The sequence below is a fragment of the Triturus cristatus genome, chromosome 8 (genome assembly GCF_964204655.1).
Source record: "Triturus cristatus chromosome 8, aTriCri1.1, whole genome shotgun sequence".
NCBI lineage: Eukaryota > Metazoa > Chordata > Amphibia > Caudata > Salamandridae > Triturus > Triturus cristatus.
The window spans coordinates 1,395,205,229-1,395,232,636 of NC_140591.1; the positions used below are offsets into that span (position 1 = coordinate 1,395,205,229).

Below are 27,408 nucleotides of genomic sequence, written 5' to 3' on the forward strand. Positions count from 1 at the left end.
ATCAGCGTAAAGAGATACGCGGTCCTCATACTCGGGGGTCCATCGGAGACCACGGATAGAAGGATGCCACCGCAGCCACTCCGCCAGGGGCTCCAAGGCAAGCGCGAAGAGGAGCGGCGATAACGGGCAGCCCTGCCGCGTGCCCCTGCCCAGCTCAAACCGATGAATCCCGGGCCAAACCCAAACTTCGCCAGCGTCGCCCAAATATATGGCCACTCAAGTGTGTCAAACGCCATAGTGGCGTCCAGGGACGCCAAAATGGCCGGCTCCCGTATGAACGGGACACGCGCGAGCACCCCATGCAAGCACCGCAGGTTGAGCGCAGTGTTGCGATGAGGGATAAAGCCGGACTGGTCCTGGTGAATCAGATCGCACACCACGCTAACCAGCCGATTAGCCAGCACCTTGGCGAGAATTTTGGGTTCCGCATTCAGCAGCGAAATGGGCCTGTAGGACGTGACCCGGTCCCGCGGCCTCCCCTCCTTGTGAATAACCACGATAGTAGCCAGACGCTGGTCTAGCGGGAGGGAACCCGCCGAACGGGCCGCGAGGAACATAGCACGGAGATGCGGCGCCAGCGTATCCGGTCGCAGCTTGTACAATTCGATAGGAAGACCATTAGGACCCATGGCCTTGCCGGAAGCGACCGAACGTATGGCGAGGGCAATTTCCTCAGATGTTGGGGCGGCGTCCAACGACACTCTGTCCTCCTCCGAAAGGGAAGGCAGCGCGATATCCCTGAGCAGGGCATGGGAATCCTCTTCCGAGCGGGAGGACACCGGGGAATACACCCCACGGAAATATTCAGCGAAGCAATCAACAATTTCTCCCGGTTCAGTGACACACACACCATCCAGTTTCTCAATCGACGGGACAACTCGACTCGCTCTCTCCTTTTTATCCAGCCACGCAATCAATTTCCCAGCCTTATCACCCACATCATACAGTCTCCCCTGTTGCTCTCTACTGAGGCCCTTGGCCGCCTCCGTGACGAGGGCCTTATAGGCCGCCTGCTTGAGTCGGAGAACATGTAATTTGTCATCCGTCACCCCCCATTCTAGGTCACCCTCCAACTCGGTTATCTCAGTTTCAACACGGGTCACCTCCTCCCGCTCGCGCTTCCGGGAATGGGAAATAAGGGACAGGGCCTCCCCCTGGAGTACCGTCTTGAACGCCTCCCACAGAGAGACCGCCGATGACACAGACCCCACATTATCGTCAAAATATCGCGTGAGGGATTTAACCAACTCTGCGCGAATGGTGGGGTCACGCAGGTACCAGGGATTAATCGGGACCACCCTACCCTCCCCCCTCGGGAGAATGTCGAAGTGCAACAGGAGCGGGGAGTGGTCCGAAATACCCCGCGCCAAATGGCGCACCTCCCCGATCCTCCCCGCATGCGCCGTCGGCACCAGGACATAATCTAGCCTTGAGAGACTGCCATGGGCCCCGGAATGAAAGGTGTACTGTTTCTGTGTAGGGTGTTTCAAACGCCAACAATCCACCAGCCCCAAGGTATCCAAGAGGCCAGACAGCCACGCTTGGGCACGGGGGAGATCCCTAGGGGGGTGACGGTCCTCAATTCCGGAAACCACAGCGTTAAAATCCCCCCCAACCACTAGAATCCCCTCCGGAAGGCCAAGGAGGAGGCGCCCCAGATCCGCAAAAGTAGTCGTCTGCAGCCCTGGCGGGACATAGACAGAAACAAAAACAATCACTCTGCCCTCCATTCTACCCACCAGAACCGTGTAACGTCCCCTGTCATCATGGAGCACCTCATCAACTTCCAACGGGAGCGAGGTTTTAGCCATAATGCCCACACCCCTTGAACCAGACGTGAAGCCCGAATGGGCCAGAAGGCGGTAGCCCCGTCGATTCATAGCACGAAAGGAGTTGCCAATGAGGTGTGTCTCCTGCAGAAAAACTATATCGGGTGAAATTCGTTTAAGGAACTGCAGGACCACACCCCGTTTTATCCTGTCCCCCAGTCCATTAACATTCCAGGACAAAAGACTCAGTCCCCTACCCCCCATCATAGCCGAAAGCGATCAATCGTCCCCCCGAGAGCACTTTAGGAATAGCACAACCATACTTTTGCCTTGTGGTACAAATGAACAAAACCCCACCCCAACCCAACCGCCCCAACAAAACTCCCCCCTCCCTGCACCCCTGCATGAGCCCAGACAGCCCCCCCAACTTGCAGTGTGCCTGTCGCCCCTATATAATTGGAACTAGTTAGACCCCCTAGAGGAGGAAAGAGTACCCACTCAAGACCCCGCACTGCCTCCAAAGGAGGGAAGACGAGTACAACAAACAAAAGACCCTAAGCTTGGCCGAAAGTGGCAGCATCATCCGGAGTGAGCCCCGGCATCAGTACCTCAGACCCGGTCCGGTGGGCCGTCTCCTCCCGCAGCCCCCTCCCCCCCCCCCCCCCCCCCGCCCCCCCGATCATGACCCCCAGACAAAGTGTCCAGCCAGTCCCCGGCCGTTTCAGGACGGTCAAAAAAGTGAGTGCGACCATCCACCTCCACCCGCAGCCTGGCCGGGAAGAGCATGGCGTATTTTAAGTTCATGCCTCGAAGCCGCCGCTTGACGCCCAGGAAACTCAGTCTCTGCTTCTGGACCGCTTGGGTGAAGTCAGGATAAAAGTTCACCTCCATGTTCTCCAGCGTAATCGGCCCTTGCAGTCTGGAAGCTTGCAGAATCGCATCCCTGTCCCGAAAGTTAAAGATACGGGCAATAAGAGGCCGCGGAGGGGCTCCAACCTTCGGTCTGCCCCCGGGAACTCTATGGGCCCTCTCCACGGCAAAGAATTTACTCAGTCCTCGAGGCTGGAGATGGGTAGTGATCAGGTCCTCCACAAAGAGATCCGCCGCCGACTCCTCCTGTCCCTCGGGCACTCCGATGATGCGGATATTATTCCTCTGGGCACGGCTCTCGGAGTCCTCCAGGCGCCGATCCATGAGCGCACTCGCCTGACGGAGCCGGTGCACCTCCGTTTGAAGGGCCGCCACCTCAGTCGTGAGGCCCGATGCGGTGTGGGCCAAAGAATCGACCCGGTCGTTATTCTTGGAGAGATCAGCTCTCACAAGGTTGACATCAATGAGGACCGCGTCGATTTTGTGCGCTAAAGTGTCGAACTGCTGGCCCACCGAGGCCTTCATTTCAGCAATGGCGCTCATGACGTCTTGCAGAGACAGATCCGTGGGCAAATCCGGGGCATCCGGGGGGCACTCAGAGGACTTGTGCGATCCGCCGGGAGACCCCTTCGGGAGGGTGTAGCGGTCCATGATGTTGGCCTGATGTGCGGCGCCACGCCGGGTTGACTTGGCCTTTAACCGATCCCCATCCTGCTTCGTGGCCATAGTCGCGGGTCTCACACCCGCACCAGCCACGCAGTGGAGAGCAAGCAATCAAGGCCACGAACTCCGGGGGGCCACCCCAGGACGGCAGAGCGGGCCGCAGCAGGCAGGCAGGCAGGGTCTCCCAGCGAGGCCACCCCAACACAAAGAGCGCCGTGATCCCACTTGCGAAAACGGCAAGGGGGCGCGAAAGTGAAAGTGTGGGGTACACGACTCGCCAGGCCCAGCCCACCGTTGTTGTTCACTTTGCCACTGGGTCGCCCCCAAACGCGAATCCGGGGTCAGGAGAGAAGTAGGCCGCAAACTTCAATCGGTGCTCACTCCGGCACCCGAGGTCCGATTCGAAAACGGGAAACGGGTACCACCTCGGCTCAGGCTCACCGACACAGTCCCCTCAACCGATGCAGGATGAAGACAGGATAAACGTAGGAGGTTGCGGAGGTCCTCGGGAGCCTCGCACCTACGCGGCTTCTTGGTTGCGCGCTAGGCTCCTCCCCCTGCACCTGCTTTCTTAAAGTGTTTCTGTCTTGTCTCCTATGAGGGAACCTAATCAACTCTTGACATCACCTATTGCAATAATGCTCCATGCATTTTGTTTTTCAAGAGCTACTATCCACTTCCCAGCCCATTCGACAAGGGGTGGCAATTGTTTTTTAAAGGTTCTCTTTGTCCATATGGGGCCATGGTATATAAAGTCGTACTCTCAATCCTATGTGGATTTGAGGCATTTGAGACAAAGGTGTGTCAACTAAGCCTTCAGGATGCAGTGAATCATATTTTCTGGCATATTTTTGCCATACACGCAGATTGCCTTTCGTATAGGGATACTCCCAGTATGGATCACCTATGCCCTGGAAGATGCACATCTCCACGTTTGACATGCCTTGGATGGGGTGGAAGGAGAGGGGGTGGGGGTGCCAGGCCTCTTGTCCAACCTGCTAAATCTTCGGTGAAAGGGACAAAGTTGTGCCAACTATTTTCTTCCTCTGCCACTATTTCATTGGGGTTATTCACTCAGTGTGTCCTTACTGTAATGTCAGATTTCTTTGAATTTTGAATCTCCCTGTCTGTGGGTGTGGTGGACTATGAGCTCTGTCACAATATAAATTGTCTAACTTGGTTCTGCTAATCCATTTCACTCCTGTAGAACATTAAATTATCACATCATCTTCGCGTCCATCCCTCCCAAATTTGAAAGGCGACCCTGCTGTTCTGTTACATTTTCATCCCTTCAAGGTGCTTCGTTGCACTATGTAGGAGGTTATCTATTTGTTTCCTATTAACGTTTAGTTCAGCTTCCCTTCTGTGAAAGTCTATCTCGGGAGTCCGATATATCATCCAGTTGCCCATCCCAATATTATTCTAATACCTCCTTTTTTTTTTTTTCTTCCCCTTTTGCTTCTTTAGGCCAATACATTCATTATTCGGAACCTTTATCCATTCTTCTGTCTGTTTCTGAACATGTTGCTTTGCTAACGTTCCTGGAATGCCTGTCACTACTTGTCCAGGAATCGTTGGTCCTTTCCTAACCCTGCCTCTGCTTTAATGTCTTTGCGTCGCCTGTGCCTGCTCCAGGTGCAGTTAGTAATAATTCTTGTGATATGTGCTTGTGAAACACGTCATATCCTATTTGTGTAAGTCTAAACTGTTTAAGTAGGTGGTTGCTTTGATTTTACCCGAGTCAGGTGAAGGGAGTCCACCCGGCCCTGAATTACCTTTGCATTCTGGTGCTTACATAAACCAGACTGAATGCTCTATTCCCAGTTGAACCCAAGCAACTGGAGATTTCTGCTGCTACTGCCCGCTGGACTCTCCTGCTAGTGTTTTTGGACCACGGAAGGATGAGAGGCAGAAGTGGGACCCACGCTGGTAGAGAGATACAGGGTTTTCTAGGTTGCACCTCTGGTAGCTGTACCCGTGGAGGACCTGGAAGGCTGGGAGACCTTTTCTATTTCAGGGTTTGATTACACTCCTGCCACTATGCCACTTCGGAACGTCACGCCCTCCTGATTCTGAGGCGCGAGAACACGCGCTGCGAGCTGAGTCAGCGTCCGCGAGCATCCCCGGGACTCAGGAAGCTAATCCCTGCATGGGCAGGGGGCAGAGAGGCCGGGGTGGGCTCGAGAGGTTGCGCCCTCACTACCCAACCTGCCTGCGTGGTGCTATGCTATCTACCACGTTATTACATATTGCAAGCCGCCGCCGGTGCTATTGTGGTACACTTTATTCTGCGGTCAATAGATATACAAAATACGTACAGTGATTTCTCTGCTGCAGCAAATCAGCGGTGAGTGTGTCAAAAAAGCCAAGAAACGAGATGGTAATTTTACTTATTTGTTAATTCATTTATAGTTTTGATATAACGCTATGATGCCCTTCTAGGGTTTCCGAGTGCTAACTTTGCATGTGCATTTCAGGATTGGGTGAAAATAAAATCACAAAGAAGAACAAGTGCAGCCGCGTGGCGGCAAAAGTGAAAGCAGCTGCAGCGTCCCGCGAGTGGTCCGCGTGGCGGCAAAAGTGAAAGCAGCTGCAGCGTGTGCGTGCAAGTGGCGGCAAAAGTGAAAGCAGCTGCAGCGTCCTGTGAGTGGTGCGCACGCACTCTGCTCGTAACCGCAAGCCTTAGGCCTTTTCACACGCATGAGCGTGTGAAAAGTCCAAAGCGATTCCAAGAGATCGTTTTCCTAAAGCAGCGCATGTGCGCTGCGCTAGGCTCGACCTCAAAATGGATAATTAATTTTGGGATCTATTGCGATTGATCACTCGCATACTGTTGGGATATTTGTCTGACTCAGTCAATTGCTTAAAACTTCCTTTCCTAAAACTATACACTATCCCTCACAAGAAAGAAAATCCATCCATTTGTTTCTAAGTTATACATTATGTGACATACAATTATAAAATAACATTACTCTGTGGCCACATTTCTATTTACATGCATATAGACCTATTCATCACTAACATTTAGTTTCTTGGATAGCAACACTTTTCTTTTATCTACCTCTCAAATCAATCAGAATTCCTTATTCTAAACTACATACTAGGTCGATAATTATTGATCCCTTCCCTCCGCATTCATAGAGGGGCTAAACTTAACTATTTGTGACTTCCAGACTTAAGGTCTAGGATTACCAGAATGACTTGAGTGTTCTGTTCTTAGTCGGTGTAAAATCTGATGACACCGGCAAAGTTGTCCCTTTGCTGCAACGACAGAACATACACTGAAATGCTTTGAGCACTTTTGACTGTTTAGATGAGTTCCCTGTATCTTCTGGATTTACCACCGGTATCACTGAATATTTGTCATATAATTCATACACAATCTTGCATGCAAATACAAAAATCATCCATATTACAATGCCAAATGTCTACTTTTAAATAAAAAGGAACAGAGTCCACAGTGTCCTCCCCTTAAAGAAGCCAACCCCGGTTTCTACCCTCCCCTGTGAATGGGAAGAACTTTAATGACATTGGTGTTTGCTTTCAAGATGTGCAATCCACTCGACGGGGTAAACAGTATTCTGGACGGTGGCAATCGGTGAGGCCAAATGGAACTTCTGGCTAGTGGCTTGCCAATTTGTTGGAGGAAATCTGAGAAGAACAAACCAAGACAGAATGGCCAAAGTTATATAGGTTTAATCTAATACAGCTGGGGAGATCAATCGCCTCCTTAGAGTTGAAATCTGATGTCTGAAGTACTGCTTGCAGGCAGTGATATATACAGAAAAACCACAAGATGATAGTTTGAAACTTCTTGAACCCTTCACATGAAAAACAGAACAACCTCCCCACCCCCAAATGTGGGTTTCCTGTTCTCAGAATTCAAGAGAAGTGAGAATATGTTTTATGACTGCACAGCGCATGGTTATGTTGTGCTGAATGCTAATTGGACCAAGCTATCTGACCGGTATGTGTGGTTTCTTTTGGCAAACTATCTGACCTTTTTGTTTGGTTTCGGCAGCAGCATTCACATGTTTGTCAACATATGTTCCAAGGCAGGATGAGACACCTGGTCTCATCCTGTGTACATGTTCAAGCAAGGATGTGAGGAACCACAGCACTCCAAGGGGAAGCTGGCCTTAGGATTGGTGCATTTCGGCTGGTACCCTAGAAGATGAAGTTTGTGGTGCCCTATTTCGTGCATGAGTTCATCTGACCTAACCACAAGATGTTCTGCCAAGTTTCCTGAAACTAAAGTGTGATGTGGCTTGTCTGTTCTAGTTTTACTCAGTCTTTCAGTACTTTTCTGCTTTCATGTATGGGTTTGTTGCTGCTTGCATGGGTTCGATGCTGTCCCTAACCTGAAAGATCCATATGAGGGTTTGGGTGCCTTAGGCCTTCGTGGACCCCCTTAGGGTGTATTCCATCATGCCTTTCAATCAACAGTGCAGATGTGATCACCCTAAAAATAATATTTCATGAGTACTGCTGAGAGGGGCTTTGGTTCTACCCACACATTGGGAGCCAGAAGCAAATGTTTTGAATGGGCAGTAACAGACCAGCTTCAGACCATGCCTTTGTAGGTGCACCACAGCCTTTCCAGCATTCCTTTGAGCGTCCTGGCCACCACACTTCAAGACGTGCAGGAGTAAAGTACATGTAGGAAACTATTTTATATGCCGTCTCTGTACTCGCCATGTTGTGTGTAGTGTGGTAGTAAATGTCCTCCCATTCTTTGGGGATAAATGCCCTGCCCAAATCTGCCTCCCACAGCCTTTGACCCACCGTATTGTCAGGTTAATATCTTGCCTAGGAGAGCAAAGAGGTCTGTGATAACTGCAGAAACTAAGGACCCCTTGCTGAAAATTAGTCTACGAAGCAGGGAACACAAGCTAAGAAAAAAAGAATACACGCAAAACCCCCATCCAACCTTACTTTGTCAATACACATTGTTCTTCAATTCAACATGAACGTGATGAAGGCTCAGTACAAAGTGAATTCATGTCAATAGTATATTTCTTTACTTATTTTCCCACATTGACTTCTTGTTTACTGTACAACAATCCATTTCTTTACATCATATATATTGTTTATCACTTGTTCTGTGAACTTTTTTCTAGTGCAGGAAAATCTTATTTAGAAAACCGTAAAACACATGCATTCCCTTGCTCACTTCCACTTGCTTGCCGCAATTTCATACATTCCTCTCACCAAAGGCTTCACATATTACAAAACCTTGTTGAACCAACAATTCTTTTGGGTTTAATTTACAATAATCTTGCTAAATCAAGATAACAATACTGTTCGCTGTTTGGTTTTGCTTTTGGTTTTAAACATACAATTCATACATCAAAAACATTATAGAATCAATTTGATCATGTTAGCTGTTCCTTTCACGTTCTTGACCATGTTGTGATTTCCTATACACATTTTCCTCAGGAGTGCCACATTTTGCAACCCCGTCAACCTTCAAAGCTTCTGTAGCGAGTATGGAGAGAGCGTAGTATTCACAAAGTGATATAAAAGCTCCAACCACCAGACTGAAAGCCCATGATGATCTATTGGAGCTGATTTCCCTTGAAATATACATGCATGTCCTCAGCGGTCCCAAAACGGTTTCCATGGGTACACTAGTTCACAGAGGGTCATGTACCTTCTTCTCCTCCTGTCTTACTCCCATGAGACTTGTTTTCCTGGTTACGAGCTGTGCTATTGGTTGCACGATGTATGGGATCATGACTGGGAAAAAAATAGAAAGGAGAGCATAAGCTGGGTGTCATCCGCACAGGACACCACCTTTAGCCCAAAAGGCTGGATAATGCTTGCCAAAGAGGCCATATGGACATTAAACATAGTAGGGCTCAATGCAGATAATTGTGTGACACGATTACTCCAAACTTTCTAGAAGACGTAACAAGCATTGAAAATGCAGTAGGTCTCGCCTTTTATTAAGTTAAAGTCATTTGCTTTGCTATGCAATACCATTAGCAAAGCCAATGGCTATAACTTAATCTAAGGCGAGACCTATTGCATTTTTAATGCTTGTTACGCTTGTTAACACTGTCCTGGCATATTTCCCTTTATAAGTACCAGTTTAATACCCACATACAGCAGTCATGCATATTTACTGCCCGCTTTTATTCTTAGTGCGTCAACAGCTCAGAGCCAGAATACTTAAAATAAATATTGCTAAAAAAAACAGTTTATAGTGCATTAACACTCTAGGGAATGAGAAGCAGCGGGGAGGGGAGCAAGTAGATGAGGTGAACGGAAGGGTGTCTGTGGGTGCAATGGGGAGACTGAGCTCAGGAATCCAGAGGGAGGGAAAGAAATGGTTGAGGGAAAGAGGTGCGTGGGAACAGGAAGGAGGTGTGAGTGAACAAAGGTGCGTGAGAGCTCTGGGGAGGGCCGTGAAGAAGGGAGAGGAAGAGAATGAAGAGCAGCCGGCTGACCGGACAGTATGGGGTGTGAGGGGGCGAGGGGGAGAAGTAAAGCAAATAAGGATTATAGAAAGAAATGTGAAGATGGGAGAGCCAGGAGTCCGGGCGAATATGGGGGTGATGTGGAGGAGAGAAGGAAGCAGTAGTGCTCTAAGTGAGGTTCAGAGAGTAGCGTGAGGAGTTTCCGTCAGGGTTTGGAGGGGGGGGGGTGGACCTGGAAAGGAGCAGACGGGCAGGAGGAACGTTTCTAGGAGGGTCTGAGGGTACAAATCAAAGAAGAGGACAATAGTGAGGAAGGCTGAAGAGCACCTTTAAAAATACCTTCCAAAAAGAGACATTTAAAAGACTGGGGCAGTTTGTAGACAGTTAGGAAGGGGTGACGGTGAGATTGCAACAGAGCACCTCGTAGACACTGCTCCAAGACTAGACAGCGAGACTACAGCAGGACAGACAGGAGACATCCGTTGTCAGGACATTAAGACTCCTAGCATCACCCTGCAATGGAGCGGGTGAGGCTCCAACAGAACAACATTGACAAAGGTCCCCACCGGAAGTGCAGCGAGGCTGCCAAAAAGCATGCGGCAGACATGCTACCCAAAGATTCTGAGAGACTGCCGAGCGCACCCGTCAGGAGCTGTCCACAGCGAGGACAGTGGGACGGACTATAACAGCCCAGCCCACTAACAGCACCCACAAGGAGGGCAGAGAAGCTTCACCTGCCAAACCTTCTGACACCTTCCTACACGGAGGACCGTGAGACCGCAACAAAACTTACCCCAGTCCGCAGCCCACAGCAAGTTAAATGCGACTGCCATGAAGCGGCATGAAGTCTGCCACACAACGAAAGGGCAATGGGACTGCAGCAGATGAGGCTGCAAACAGTTAGCCTTGGGGGCTGCATGCTGTCACACAGCAGTCTGCGCACAGCTGTCTCGAAGAGTGACGTACTGTCACCGGGCCACCTGTACACAGCTGTCAACAAAGAGATTGGTCTACGGGCAAAATTCACCCCGTGCACAAATGACCACATATGTCTGCTGACAGCCGAGCACGCAGCGGACAGGCGGACTTCCACAGAGCAGCCTTCTGACAGCCGAGCACGTGGAGGACAGTGAGATTGCAACAGAACCCTGACAGCCGAGCAAGCGGAGGACACTGAGACTGCCACAGAGTACCTTGTAGCGCGTAGGACAGCGAGACTGCCACAGATCAGCCTCCTGACAGCCGAGCACGCGGAGGACAGTGAGACTGCAACAGAGCAGCCTCCTGACCGCCGAGCAAGCGGAGGACACTGAGACTGCCACAGAGTACCTTGTAGCGCGTAGGACAGTGAGGCCGTCACAGAGCAGTTTGTAGCGCAGAGGACAGTGAGATGCCACAGAGCAGCCTGCTGATAGCCAAACACAGTAAAAAACGATGTACACCTGTGTGACAGCTGACACTTGATATACCACTCACCGAGAGTAATGCTGCCACCGGCACCCGACTTCCCTCCAGAAAGACAGTGCCAGGCAGATTGCCACGGCACACCCATAGAAATGAGTCAGAAAAACATCCAAAGCGATGTTTATGGATTTAAGCGATGGTTTTATCATTGCAAATAACAAAAAAACAAGCAAACACACAGACTAACCACATTAAGCACGCCTCCGCCACCCACACACTTCCCCTCCATAAACTGAGCCTGCATTACAATGACCCACGCACAACTGTGCTTTCACAAAGAGCACGCGTGGTCCAGGCACAGCTTTTTTTCCTTCGGCCTGCGCGCACCCAGTACCTCCACTCCATCACTAGCAGCAACACAAACATGCTCATTATCATCCATCACTTTTCCAGCAGCACCTAATCACCAACCAAAATCTTGCTACTCTTGCTAAATCCCCTTACGCACAGCCTGTCAACCCTCGTCACCGCCAAACTTCCTTAACACCAATTCTCTCCCCCGCACACACCCAACAACAACATAAGCCTCACAGACACAGCCCTATCCAACACCCAGCGAACCCCTCGCCGACGCCCGAAAAGGAGCGGGACCCCTCTCCAGAGTTCAGGCGGACGCTGCGCTATGCAGGATAATATACTGCTGGCAAATGTTGGCGGTGCTTACCAGGGCTGCGGTTGCTGGAGAGAGCGAGACAGGGACATCAGCAGCTCACCGCTGTCCGCGCGACAGGGCAGGAGTGACACAGGAAGTTAAGCACGAGACGGGAACCCAGCGAACCCCTCGCCGACGCCCGAAAAGGGGCGGGACCCCTCTCCAGAGTTCAGGCGGATGCCGCGCTATGCAGGATAATATACTGCTGGCAAATGACGGCGGTGCTTACCAGGACAGCGGTTGCTGGAGAGAGCGAGACAGGGCCAGGGATATCAGCAGCTCATCGCTGTCTGCGTGACAGGCAGAAGTGACACAGGAAGTTAAGCATGAGACGGGGAGATGTGCGGAGATGAGGAGGGAGGGGTGTGCGCAAGGGGCTGAGGGGAGCTATGTGAGAGGGGAGACATGGAATGCCAAGAGCAGGAGCGTGGGGAAGTGCGTGATGGGTGTGATAGAGGGTGGAATAAGAAGATGGGAGACCGCGAGGAGATGGAGGGAAGGTGAAAGGAAGAGACGAAAAGTGGCAAACGACATGAAAGAAGAAAAGCTTTCGGCTTTGGCAAAGGCAGCCGCGTGATGCAAAACTAAACACGCAGATGCCTTTGCCAAAGGGGAATGATAAACAAGCGCTTGCATGATGCATCTGCTCGGCTTTTTCTGCTGTCCCACTTGGACGTCCTCGCCTGCGAAAAGATTTCTTATCTTTATGGGGCCATGTGTTTGGTCCCATAAAGATAAGACACCTTTCATGACAAAGGGAAGGCAGACGAGCCCGTCCAAATGGGACGGCTCAGAAAGCCGAGCAAATACGTCACCAACAGCTCTTTTCCAACGGATGGCCACTGTTTAGCATAAACAGTGACGCCAGCCAATGGAAAAGAGGGGCGGGGCTTAATGCCCTTTACTAAAAAATCTCCATATCATTAAATCTCGCCAGCGAGACTGCGCATGCGCGCAGCCTACGCCAGGCGAGACCTAAAAAGGAGGAAGATGGATGGATCGCACATTGGTCAAATAAGGACTTAAGCCAAAGTAAGGCAGAACCACAAATACCATTCCTCCCCATCCGCTCTAATAGAATGTAATGAGACACAAGATCAAAAACAACTGCATTATCCAATAGTAAAACCGCCGCTATTTGACCCTTGTCTAGGCTCAGTGTGATGAACCTGGATACTTCCAGTAAAGCCCACTCCGTGCTATAACATGGCCGGAAACCGGACTGAGTACTATGGAAAAGTTACTTGGCCTCAAGATGTTGGTTGATCAGAGCAGGCACTATTTTCTCTACCATTTCAGATAATGCTGGTAGAAGGGAGATCCTTCGGGTCTGTGGAAGACTTCTTTTTATTTATTAATGGAGCAGCCTGCACGTTTCCATGCTCTAAGAACTACTGCCTGTCGCAATGAGCGATTTAAATAGGCAATTGAGGTCCGTATTCAGAATATGTACGGCCTTTGCTAGAACCTCAGGAGGGCACAGATCAAACAGTGAATCGGACCAACAGTTGAGAATCGCTTGTGCAGAGACCTCCAATGAAAACCTTTCAGAGTCCGTTAGAATTGGTGCCGAAGGCCTGTTCCTCGAAAGAGAAGAGTCCAGCGTCAGGGACAGATGCTGGAAAATGCATAAAGGCTTAAAAAGGAGTGCTGCATAAAATTAATTTTTATTGTATAGGTGGTTCTTGGTATTTATTTAAAAAAAGAAAAAAGCAATCAGCTCTGTTATACGAAAAAGGCTGTGCCTGCCTGCATTTTTCTATTCATTAGGTCTCGGCTCGAAGGCTGCGCTTGCGCAGTCTCGGTCCGAGATTTAATGTTTTGGAGAAGAGGGGCTTGCACCCGCCCCTCTTCTCCCCTCTTCTCCATTGGCTGGCCTCTTGAATGCTGGCCAGCCATTGGAGAAGAGCTTCGTCACTCCGAACAGGCCCCGTCCTTTTCGGATTCGGGGGCGTGTTTTTTGCTACTTTTCTGATTATCTCCTCCAGCCAATGGCAAGAGGAGAACAAGCCCCCGAATCCGAAAGCGCCGCTGCCTTTCTCCGAGGCATTTCTGCTTCGCCTCGGAGAAAGGCAGTGGTGTGCTTGTTGGTCTGAGCAAGCATGGTGGTTGAAGGGTCATTGAAGGGGAGCGACTTGCAGAGTCTGGATTTGGAGCGGATGAGTTATACCGGTGGAGAGCTTGGGGTCTCGATCGTCTTGAATGAGCCATGTCTTTCGCCTTCCTACGCCTCGTCATGCTCCTCCCCCCACTCGGACTCGGAGGGAGCTTTCAACTGTGTCAGTGTAGAGTGCAGCGACTGGAATCTCTTCACAGGTACTTAACCTTTACTCTGCCAACGTTACGGACTACTGAGAGCGGGAGTGACAGACCCGTAACATTTGCACGATTGTGCGAGAAAAAGTCATCTTGTGCGGGCCAATGAAATTTGGGCTAGAATCCGCCCGGCGTGCTGCGGATTCGAGGCTATGCGCAGAGATGCCTTGGAGTTAGTTTGACCCAATCCTGGGTCAGATTGTTCGTCACTGGTGGGCGTGTCAGGTACATTACTGGCCCGCCCCCATAGCTGCGACTACGGACCACCGACTACCTCGATTGCGGCCTCCTGTTGCCACGCGTGCTACTCGGCCTTCGATTTGCAGCATGCCCCGCATTCAGCTGTTACTCCCGGTCCCAGCCCAAGTAAGTGCCTCGTGAGTGTCCATCAGTTGCTACTTATATAGTTCATGCATTTGCTACCGCTCCGTCACCTAAAGATGCCCCAGCAGCTCTGTGAGCGAGTGGCTGCTGGCGGCACTGTGCCTGCTGCTTGTGTGATCTGGTGCAGTTGCGGCCGGGCCTCTGTGACTGTGATTGGCAGACTGACTGTCTGAGCTGTGCAGCTGTGAGCTGTAAACAGTAAATACTTCGGTGATTTTGAAATACAGCCAGGCTGAGGTCGTCTGGCTGACAAAATATTTAAAGTGCGCAATATAACAAATCCGAAAATCACTGACCCTGGCAGCCATTCAGGAATAATGGGTTAGTTCCTAAGGAGAAAAAAACGGGACACCTGCACTTTTTTCCTAATTAACACTGCTGCTGGGCATGACCTACAATTAGTCTGAGCCTCGTCGACACAGACTCGCTGATACTTAATGTCCGGTGTCGTCTGCAGCGCTGGTCGACTCGAGTAAGTCAGCTGACTTAGTCTGACACTCTAATTAGGCAGCAGCTGATGATGAGTCCAGACCATGTTTGGGGCCTTTAACATCGTCTTGGAGACTTGATTGTCAGAGAGCGGCCTGGAGTCCAAAGTGCTGTAATGCATGATTATGCCATTATCATGGATTTCCAATGCCAGGGTAGGAGCCAGGGGGCCGGTCAGCGCAGGCTGGCTACAAGGAAGGATGGTCTGATAGTTTTTCTACCGTACCGCCCAAAAACACACTTGTCAAACTAGCCAGGTCCGATGTTCTATTTATTTCCTGCCTCAGCCTGTTCGATACTGTGAGCATCAGCACTGACCCCAGACAGATTACAGTATGATCATCTTAGAAAGGGGCAGCAGGTTAGTCCTTTTCAGGTGTCTTGTAGTAGTTTCAATATCTTTTTTAGAGCTTCTCATTGTTCGTCATTGTGTAATTTCTGATATTTCTTTCCTTCAATGCACTTCATTGCTTGGTTTGACTTACAAAAAAGTGTCATTTCAAGTGTTACACATGTTGGTGAATGTCACTTCTAAGTACACTGAAATCATGAAAATGTGACACATATGAAGTCTGACAACTTGGCAGCTATGAGAAAGCGCCTGAGACTAGGTGACAGCATAATCTCCTAGTTGTACTATAAAATTTGCTTTTGTTAGGCTACTGCGCCATCATGAATGATCACATTAAAGAGATTATATTCAGACCAGATGAAGTGCCAGCCTGCCCTCTTTAACTGAGAACGACAGCCTGTCTCCAGGTAGTGCCCTTCCTTTTCTGGTGCATTTCAGCAGTTTTAAGATCGTCTTAAAATTTCGTGTTGCTCAAATGGGTGTAATTTCTGCTATATATGTTACCCATGTCTTAATTGCTTGATTTTTGATCGCTAGAAAGTGTCACTCATAGTCTTTGAAATGTTACTCATAATTATACTGAAACTTTGGCAGCTATGTAGCAGCAGCTACTGTGCGAGAAACTGAGCCAGCCCCCGAGGCCTGCCAGGACCAGCGGCCAGCCTGGGTGACCAGGCGCTGCCTCTTCTGATGAGTACCAAAAAGTACGAAACATACATGCACTCTTTAGACCTCGGACATGTGAAAAGGCTGCAGAAACTGGCCCCACAAGTTACTGCTGACCAGGAGACCCCTGCCGGCTTTCTGAACTGGAAGATCGGCCTCCACTTTCAGACCCAGCCCAGCTTACTGCATGTTCAAGTGATTTTCTTTTTTCTCCCTGGGTTTGTAGTCCTGTTTGATATTTAATTCATTCAGCCCTACAAGGACCAGAATCAAGAAAAGTATCCGAGCGCTTTACACGATGTTTTTTGACAATATCCTTGTGTATTTCGCTGCTTCAAAAATCATAAATCTCAAAACGTCTTTTCCACCTTTCAGATATTCTGTCAATTTTTATTAGTCATTTATTTTTTAAATGCTTAATTTTTAGTGATAAATGCAAACATCTAGAAACAAGCATTTACAATGCAATGGTCTCGGCATTGTTAAAGTTAGAGCTATTGGCATTGCTCATGACATTATTTTTGTTTTTGTTTTTAAAACTTCTCTCTCTCTCACACAAAAATAAGACTTATTTTTGTGAGAGAGAGAGAGAGATGTTTTAAAAACAAAAACAAAAATAATGTCATGAGCAATGCCAATACCTTTAACTTTAACAATGCCGAGACCATTGCATTGTAAATGCTTGTTTTTACTATTCAGTTGTTTCAAATGTTTGTTCGCAAATTGATAACCACATTGTTCCAAAAGATTCACAGCCTTGCATCATGTAAGTGGCACTTTCAGTCCTGTTTTCTTCTTTATGGGTCTGGGGTTCTTCTGCTTGTGCCCCAGCTGACGGCTGGTGTGCTCATCGGCATTACGTGCAGTGTGAGAAGAGTGTCCTTGTGAATTCAGGGTGAGCTTCATGCTTTGGTGAGTTCTGGGTGCAGCACATTCAAGCCAGACCTATTGCTGTTGCCAAGGCTTGTCTACATGCTGTCCCACACTGATTGACCATGTACTTATAGTTCATGTTTAACACTGTCATGACTCTTAAACCAAACAAAAATATGTTACATAAAGTTATGTTTAGATTTAAAGAGCTTTAGATTACAGTTGGATTGAGCTGCCTGCTTGTTTTTATAGGAAAAGTGATTTTTCAATGTAGGTGGTAATTTTAATTGGCTGGTGAGAGCTAAGTGTACCCTGCATGTCATAAATCTACAATAAATCCTGTCTTCTAACATTGGAGTTGTGTACATTTCATTGTAGCATGATTGAAAGCTTGTTTTGCTCCGGCTGCTCCACATGCATTGGGAAGATGTACAAGTCCACACCAAGGCATCTTGATTTCAAACGAGACCTCTACTGCCTCGATGTTGATGCAATTGACAGGTAAGGAGTGGGAGTGGCTGTGGGTATCTGAAAGAGACTGTAATAATGTTTTTACAATACATGGGATTCTGTAATCCCTGTATGAATGCATGTCTCTAATTTCTTTATAATTGAGGGAGCGGGGATTTCAGTTAAATTATCAGTTTATGAGAAAAGATACAGCTTCATCAGGGAGAAATTCCAGCTGACTGGTTGAACGACCTTTGATGTTGAGTTAGATCAGTCAGGAGCTGTACATAACATTAAATTATCACAATCATTAAACTATTTCCAGTCAATAGTGAGTTTGTGTTAAAATAGTTTTATGAATCCAATATATTAGTAATTCGTCATTATGAGAATTTGCAAATAAATTCATCAATATCGATCATTAGTTTTTGTCAATCAAAAAGTCATCTGGATCACATTTAATGCATTAACCCCTTCCATGCTCATGACGGAACGATTCCGTCATGAGCATCGGTTGAGCTGTGCTCATGACGGAACCGTTCCGTCATGGCCCCGCCCGCGCTCGAACCCTTCAGCACCGCGGGGGAATCCGCGCAGCGCTGAAGGGGTTAAACAAGTTCCATAAAGGAAAGAACCTCCTATTCTAGGAATGGGAACGAAAAAAAGGTGTCTATTAGAACCCATAAAGAGTTCCAGTTCGAGAGAAAAAGTAAAGCTTCAGCTTCAAAATGAGCTCAATAATCTGGAATCAATCAGCGGAACGTCTCGTGAAGAGAGGTTTGAGAGAATCAGTAGAGCCTGAGTGGAGCATGGGTGCAATGGTGAGCATGGATGAGCGAGTCTGGTCCTACGCTAGGAGCACGTACTATTACAGACAACATATTATTTCAAAGTTGTAGTTTAAAAAAAACAACAACTCTTTAGCGGTTTTTCGCTGGCTTAAACACCGTACTTTTGACTTCCAATGTCGTAGTACCTATACATATTTTGCAGTAGTACATTTATCAATAACCATTTCCTAACTCCCCACCCCCTTTGCTGCTAGTGTTTTTCTGCACACATACTCAGTTGTTGCACAGTCATCTTATAGAGAAGTAAATGGTCCAGACTCTAGCTCCCTCCTCTCGTTCTTCAAATGGCCCCCAGCCCGCCTGCTAGCTTGCTGTGTTATTAGCCTGTTCCCCCACATGTATCCTCCCCCCTTCTTTGCTGGGTCTTCTGAGTCCAACCAGTGGGCAACGTGTTGTAGATGGGCTGCCATACAGTAGAGTTCTATGCTGAGAATCTCAATTCCTCCCCGCTCCCAAGTTTGTTTAAGCATGGTTAGTCCTGTTCGTTTCTTCTTATTGGCCCATAGTAAATCCATAATCAAGCGATCTATCCCTACAAAGTAGGGCTGGGGAGTCTCGTAGAGCGTGCCTTGCAGCGCATGTACAGCCACCTGGCGAGCACCCCCTTTTTAGGTCTCGTCTGAGACAGCGCTTTAGCGCTGCTCTGGCGAGACTTATAGTAAGCGAGTTTTGGAAGTGCAAACAGTGCTTTTCAGGCCTCCAAATACAGTGCATGTGCCCTGGGCGCGCCCACCATTTGGCAGCCTGAAAAGCACTGCCTGATCACTTGCTTTGATGTCCTCAGTGAGCCGCGGGGCCACTGAGGACATCAAAGTGCACACCATTTGCCACCCCCTTGTTTTTTCCTTTGATCCCTATCTTTCCCTTCCTCAATCTCACCCTCTCCCTGCCTTTTACAACTGCGGCCCGCACCACTGCGCCCGCCCCCACTCCCCCCTCCCACTCCCTCCTCGTCAGCTTCAGTGCGCTCTTGTTCTGTGCCACTCGTTTTTCCTCGTTTTTTGTGCCTTTCTGCCCTCTGTTCCACTCGTTTTCCCTCTTTTTGTGCCTTTCTGTCCTCTGTTACACTCGTTTTCCCTCTTTTTTCGTTCCTTTCTGCCCTCTGCTCCTCTCGTTTTTGTGCCCTTCTGCCCTCTGTTCCACTCGTTTTTGTGCCCTTCTGCCCTCTGTTCCACTCGTTTTTGTGCCCTTCTGCCCTCTGTTCCACTCGTTTTTGTGCCCTTCTGCCCTCTGTTCCACTCGTTTTTTGTGTGCCTTTCTGCCCTCTGCTCCTCTCGTCTTTTGTGCCCTTCTGCGCCACTCTTTTTTGTGCCTTTCTGCCCTCTGTGCCACTCGTTTTCCACTCTTTTTTTGTGCCTTTCTGTCCTCTGTTCCACTCGTTTCCCTCTTTTTTTTTTTGTGCCTTTCTGCCCTCTGTGCCACTCGTTTTTTTGTGCCCTTCTGCCCTCTGTGCCACTCGTTTTTCGTGCCTTTCTGCCCTCTGTTCCTTTCGTTTTTCTGTACCGGCTTGTGTGGAAACGCATATAATTGGGTGAGTATCTGTGCTTTTATCTGTGTATGCTTATTTTGCTTGCATACCACTTGGTGAATATCTGAGAGTGTGGGTTTGTGTGCCTTTTTGAGCTAACCAGGGACATTTCCACCTTAAAGATCAGGGAAAATATTTTAATCAAGAAATATTTCCATAGTTTGTCAAATGTCCTGGGCATACGCTGGTATTCAGTGAATATAAAAATGTGTGTGCATTGCAATGTTTGTGCAATTATATGCATTTAACAACAAATACATAGACAAAAAGAATGCTCTACAAATAGCAGAACTGTTGCTGCGTAATTGTGCACCGTTTCACACCAAGAACATATCAAATTAACTGCTTGTCTCCAAGCCACGCCCTTAGCTTCGCCCCTTCTGTTACATTTAGTTAGTGCCTGCATTTTTTTTTTTTCCATTTAAAGCACTGATGCTTCCAAGTACATAATTCTCCATTAGTCTGTACACGTTTGCCTAGATCTCTGAATAATAATAGGTTCAATAACTCGAAAGAGAAAAATATACAAGAACAGTATTTCTTACGAAACGTCCCTAAACCTATAAAAATTAGCAGAAAAGAAGTTGGTCATTTAAAGAAGCAGCGAGTGCTTTCCTAAGAAGAGCTCTTCAGGAACCAGCCAGCGCCACGTTGACTGCAAGGTGACATGTTTACGTAGGACCACGTTCCCAGAACAGATGGCTGGCTTGTCTTTACCCACGCAGAGGAAAGGAAATTAGGGCTGCACACAGAACAAGCATTTGCAATGCAATAGGTCTCGCATTTGCAAAAGTTTAAGCTATTGGCATTGTTCATGACAATGCCTTTTTTAATCTATTTTATAAAACAAACACATAATGGCATTTATTTATCATTTACAAAGCCAATAGCTAGTGTTGCATTATTATTAGCAATGCCAGCTGCTCACACTTTTATAATGCGAGACCTATTGCATTGCAAATGCTTGTTCACGACTGCAGCCCTGCCCATCAGAAATAAAGGGAGGCCCCTCCAGAACCGAATTGAAGCTCTGAGACCTTCCAGTACTGTGCCTATATTAAGGTTCAGAAATGTCTGTTCTGTGTGGGTAATCGTAACTCCCAGATGTCCTAACCCTTCAGGTCCCCATGGGAACCCCACCCGTGGAAGTGTCCCAGTCGGGACTCCTGCTAGTGCACCCATCGGGAATAACTGGGACTTTTAGGTGTTAAAGTAGAGTCTGGAAACCTCCCCAAAATTCCTTGGGTCGTTCAGGAGTATGTGAACTGAGTACTCTGGGCTCCACAGATCTACCAGGGCATCATCTGCGTACAAGAATACCACATGGGTGGCATCCCTCACCGGGATTCCCCAGGGCCACAATGCACAATGTAGCAGCTCTGCCATTGGCTCTATAGCCAACGCTAACAAGAGGGGTGACGAAGGAAACCCCTGACGGGTACTCCCTAACAATCGGAATCTGCTTGAAACCATGCCACCCATACATACCTTGGATCCGGGGTCTGTGTATAATAATTTTACCCAGGTTATGTATTTATGGCCAAGTCCTCCTTTCTCCAATACCTGCCAGAGGTATTCCCAGTTTCTGGAATCGAACGCCTACTTGATGTCTAGAAATGCTAGGGCATAAGGTCCATCTTACATGCGACAGCCGCCTGAGGTTACACATAGTGAGTGCTTCTCTGTGTTATAAATCCACACTGGTCAGTGTGTATTAATTTCAGTAGATGAGGTAGCAACCTTGCTGCCAGTATTCCTCTAACGATTTTTGCATCTACATTTAAAAATGAGAGTGGTCTATAAGAAGAAGGGTCCTTGCCTGGTTTTGGCACTAGGACTATGAGGGCCTCACACATGGTATTGGGTAATTGTCCCCCTCTGAAGGGCCTCCTGATATACCTCCAGTAATTTCTCTACAATCCTGTCTGCATTCTTTTGGTAGACTTTTTAGTCTTCTCATTGCAGCCAGGAGCTCTTCAGGTTCAGAGGCATACATCGGTCTCACAGGTTCCCCTGATGCTAGACACCAGAACTTCTGTACCCCATAGCAGCTTGCATTCCCCCAAAACCGTAAAACTACCAGAACACCATTCCAACACCCCCCACGTAAGTGAGGCGCAGGTGCAGCAAGGCAGTAGCACTCAAGCAGCCCCCCATACCCCTTTTTAGGTCTCGCGTGGCAGCGCATGCGCTGCTGGCCTCGCAAGATTTATTGTTGACAGGGACATTCAGAAGAGGGCTTTAAGACCCGCCCCTCATTTTCATTGGCTGGCGTCACAGTTTATGCTAAACGGTGGCCCGACATTGGAAATGAAGGGTTCTCTGTAGATGCCCTTTTTAGGTCTCACCTGACCCAGCGCATGCACTGGTCTGGAGAGACTTATTGAGAGGACTCCAAAAAGTGCTACCAGGCCAGCCTAGAGCTACAGTGCATGTGCGCGCGCCGCGCTTTACCGCGATTTCGCAGCCACGGCCGCTTTGATGTTTGATCGTGATCGCAATCACTTTCGCGGCCGCACGGCCGCTTGGCATAGCCAATAGGTCTCGCTTTTAGGACCTTATAAGTATTTAGTTATGCAACTGTTGCATGTCTAAACACTTATAAGGTCCCAAAGGCGAGACCTATTGGCTATGCCAATGCTTGTTTCCTAGGAGCTGGACTGCTTTGCGTATGTCACAAAGCACTTTCTTATTTTTATGGGGCCATGCGTTTCTAATTAGAAACACATGGCCCATTAAAGACGACGAGATCTCCATGCTCCGGCTGCAGTTATTTAAATGCTTGCCATCCCCTATTTCTGAATCTATCAGTGTGCAGCTATAGTGTGTTCACCTCTGTGCCCTGCGCATCTACTCTGTTTGACCTTGACCACGCGCAGATAAACACTGTGCCTTCATCGGCATAACCACTGTACAAATAGACAATCTCCTACTCATCCGGTCTGCGGGGGGGAATCCTCCTGGACAGCGGCTGGCTGCGGCGCACTTCCGGAGCACTCCAGCTCCACTATTGCCAGCACGACGCGGGGCTCTCTCCTTAGGCATGGGAGCCCCGCACTGCTCCGCTCTTCACCCGGGCCCCCTCCTGGGACCCTGGACTTCAGCTCCCTCACTTCCTCTCTGGCGCCGGGGCTCCCTCTTCACCACCGGAGCCCCGGAAGGGGACAGGCGCTGCCTGCACCGGCCGCACACGTTGCCACTGGCCAGGCAAAAGTTCCAGGTACCGCGCATGCGCGGCCAGCCCTCGCCCTCCCAGGTCGCTTTCTGTTTTGTTAGTTCTAAAAGGATCTGGGATGAGCAGAAAGGAGGTATTTAAGGCAACACAATTTTTTTGTTGTACACCTAAGAAAAACAGAATCGTTCTGCATTTATGTAAACAGTGTGAGTTTTCCAAATTTGTCATCTGGTTTACATTAAATCGATTCTATCATATTGTTGCACCAAATTACTAACTACTTTCTGATGTGTTCAATTTTGCATTAGATTTCGCTTTTATTATTCATGTCTGTCTCTTATGAGAGCGCAAGACACTTAGTATTGAAATGGTTTCCAGGAAGGGTGAGTGTGTGACTGTGTGGCAGAAGTTTCTTTCTGCCCAGTCAGACTGTACTCTGGCTCCTCAACTCAAGCTACAGACAGATGATTTAATGCGCTGGTAACAGTTTTCGAGGCAGGGACTGGCGTGTCCTTTATAATGCTACTGTAGCAGCCGGTTCAGTCTCGTATGTAGTGACAGGCCATATATGAGTTCTGGATTGTCTCTAAAGAGACGTGGCTACGAAGAGGTGTGTGCGTCTGAAGTACAGGAATACATGTACCATCAAGTGAACGGTGGAGGCAACACCACATAAACGGCTGCAAAGGAATAGGTTCCTGGGGGCTCAAACGACACAAAGAAATCACGCTAAACATGACTGAAACCACACTTGAAATGCACCAGTAATTAATCAGTCTGCGGGAGCTACCCTGCCCCAGGGCATGGTTTTCACACAGCAAATAAAGAAAAACACTATTTAGCTTCATACGGGAAGTTGCTGTTACAGTATTATTGTTGCAAAGAAGGAGGGCAGCAGCTTTTGACGTGCAATGAAAGTGTCCAAGAGTGTTAAAAGCACCTCTTTGCTGGTCCACGTGGACCAGCAAAGAGGTGCTTTTAACACTCTTGGACACTTTCATTGCGCGTCAAAAGCTGCTGTAAATGAAGGAGAACTGACAAACGCAGTTTCTGGAGCTGTTCTATGTATTAGGTCAAGCAGCGTGAATAAGACTGGGTCAGACAGGCAACATTGAGGGCCGGTGACCCAAAACACGCCCCAGACAATGTATGTGACTGCATGCCATTCACCAGACTACTGAACTGCACACCGGTAATGAAAGCAGGCGGCATGCCTGTCATTTATACTGCAAAAGAGCCTCAGGTTGATGCCCACACAAAGCAAACTGTTCTCTAAGGTGCAGAACTGCCTGGGAGTAATGCCTGCACACAGCAAATCAGTCTGCGGCCAGACTGCAGACACATGTGCATAAATAAAGCATTCTGGATGCCAGTCGCCACACTACAGAACAGCCTTCTAGGACACCTGCATGCCAATTACCACAATTAAGAAATGTAGCCGAGTAATGAAAGCACTCTGTATGACAGTCTCCACACTAGAGACAGTGTGGTGAACGGCTTTAAGATAATGCAGACGCATTGCATGATAGTCACCACCCTCTGGGGCACCCATGCACAAAGTTAACTGGTGAAATGCATAGAGTGATTGTTTAATAAGTGTATCCCTGGGAAACGGAGTGCCCGGCTGCACCCACAGTCCTGTTGGCTCTTACTGAAGCTCTCGCTGAGAAACTCTGACATTGCAAGAATAGTTGGTTTCCCGCGCTTGAAGAACCATGGACAGCATTTCTGCCTTTCACACTTGAACTCTAATGGCAGGCAGACCATCACATCCACGGTAGCATCTGTTCAGTCCAGAATGAATGTAGTTTCTCAATTTAAACGTCATCCACCGACCGGGTACTGTGTGAGAGCAACGACAATATATACAGTCTGTTACTTACAACCACCGTTCAAGTGTATTCTGTCAGTGGGTTCAGCCAAGCAATTCAAGACTCCGGCCTTGAAAAAAGTCTGTTATTCATAAAAAGATAAAACGAGCACTAAAAATGCAATAGGTCTCGCATTTCATTAAGTTAAAGCCATTTGCTTTGCTATACAATACCATTAGTAAAGCAAATGACTTTAACTTAATCACAGGCGAGACCTATTGCATTTTCAATGTTTTTTTATTTTGGGAGAGTACCGGCACTTCTCAAGAGAAATGCTATACTTTTAATTGTAAAGTACCAGCACTTCTCAGAAACAAGCAGGGACTCTGGTGTGGAGTACCTGCGCTTCCATTTTTCCATTTCACGCACTGGTTGAAATGACAATTGCTGCCTTATTATTGGCTGTGACGCTTGCTGTTTTTGCGATGTTCGACTTTTAGTCCTCCTGACATGTGGTGTTTTATTTTAACAGTAGTTTTTATTGGACAACTGAAATGGATACTGACTTTTCCCAACGTCCCATAAACAGTGCTTAATTTGTAAAATATGAAGTGCAGGTGCTCTAATTTTTTTAGGAGCCAACACCCACTTTCACCAGTGGCCCCACCCACTGACTATTTGTTGTACCCGTGCTTAATTTGTAAAAAAAAAGTGCCAGGGACCTTTTCGGGATATCACGACAGCCTGCACCACCCATTGCCCCTGCCAGTGACAGTACCAACACAACTACATACCACCTCAGTCCTAAAAGTGATAAAATTCAGACTTTGTTTTAATGTATTTTGACTTATTAAACACAGTTGTTGTGCTCGTGTGGGCAATATTTTACAGGCATGGTTGGAATTGTAATTCCTCTCCTCTCATATGAGTTCTAGGTTGCATAGAGCCTCTAAGCACTATGCAGGTTTTCATAATGACATACCGGTTTCACCTCTAAATATAATCTAATTTCTCCAGTTTTCACAGTGCTCTAGTGAACACACATTGTCTAGGATTATCAAAATTCTGTAACAAAAACGCACTGCAAGTTTTAAAAGTTTGTCAGTGATGTACAGTACCCGTAAAAATACTGACTGCACGTTTTGGCAACGCATAATTAATACACGTGTTGCATATTTTTCAGAATGACACTGGAAGGTGCACTATTGCAGTTTGCATAATGGTTCCGATAGTATACACTGAGCAGCTGCGATAAAATATGGTTGTGACTGCAAGGCCTATTGGGGGCCCCGGCCCCTACTAGCACGGGTCCCGCAACAGTAGACCTTGGCATTGTACTTGCACATGGCCGGTGCCGGAGGCATGATTGCTCAGGGCATGCCGGCTTGGACTCGCATGAAGTGAACTGTGAATTCCACTGTCCAAGGTCTGCCCTGAGCAATCATGCCTCCGCAGTCTGCACTGTCCGTGTGCAAGAACAATGCCTTGGTAGGGGTCCTGAGTAGGCCGCGCAGCCATGATTTACGGTACCGCTGCAAGCCTAGGAGGAGGGGCCCCAGCCTCGCAGCCATGACCCAAAGCTGCCTTGCAGCCCACTTGCCCAGCTGAGGGAAACACGCAGGGTGATGAAGGGCAGAAGGGTGGTGCAGCCTGCAAGGCCTCTAAAGTTAACCCCGGAGGGCTGGACTTCATCACCGAGCGGGAGCAGGAGCTAGCCTACGCCTAACACGTCCGTGACCGTCGGTCGCAGACAGTGTCACTCCAAACACCACGCTCCAAAATATTTTTAAAAAGTAGCGTTGCTACTTACGGTTTGCTGGTGGTGGTGGGCGGCCAGGCACTGGCCTGCCTGACTTTATTTAATAGGCTGCAGCCTGCACTCGACGTCAGGCTGACCCTCTGCCTGTGAACCCTGGTAATGGCGAGGACAGGCGTGCGCGTAGGTGTGCTGAGGCGTGGCTTACTGAAAAGAAAAAATAAAGTACACGCACACGCTGCCTGCCGCAGAGCACAGCCCAACCCAGCCCCTGCAGAACACAAAACTCAGCCCCCTGTCCACTCAGTGTCCTGGGGCCACAGCCCGCCCATTGGCAGCAACACTGAAGGGCCGCTGGCTATCTGCTGCGGCTTCGCGCCGCTTAAAGCAAATTTGAAATGCGTCATCACGCGACATCATTGGAATATGAGGTCTGTGGAGTCAAATATGAATGATGTGTGATGTGCGCCGCGTCTGAGCCGGAGATCATCTCGTTTTATATACCGACACACATTACCTACCAGCTACCATATGGCTAAGTATATGACGTGCAGCCTCAGAGTTGCGTGGTGGTGTTATGTAGACCTGGCCCTGTCAAATAGGTGCTGGTGCTAAGCACCGGAAAGCACCGGCACAAATTAAGCACTGCCCATAAACAACCCCATGAGCGTTAAGTCTGCACGTTTTTGATGTACGTGGATCTTTTGAGCAATGGGCAAGTTTTTGTCAAAATATCTACCTCTTGACCGATGACTGGCCACCAGTTGGGTATCTTCAACCTCTTCCTAGTGCCACTGATCCCAACATGTCCCTCGTGGCACAAATCGATGACGTAGCAGCCTAGCTCAATAGGTGGTTTCAGCAAATCACCGCTAAAGAAATAGATTTTTTTTTCTATTACTTTACTTTTGGTATAA

The 27,408-nt window shown here is 48.4% G+C and overlaps 1 protein-coding gene across 2 annotated transcripts in view; it reads left to right on the forward strand.

The window, feature by feature from the left end:
• Positions 1-27,408, forward strand: part of MIS18A (MIS18 kinetochore protein A) — a 189,924-nt gene that overhangs the window by 27,441 nt on the left and 135,075 nt on the right. For both annotated transcript variants that reach the window (XM_085623120.1, XM_085623121.1), the window contains exon 3: positions 17,299-17,421. In XM_085623120.1, the coding sequence (XP_085479246.1) occupies positions 17,299-17,421 (123 nt within the window). The remainder of the gene's footprint in view (positions 1-17,298; positions 17,422-27,408) is intronic.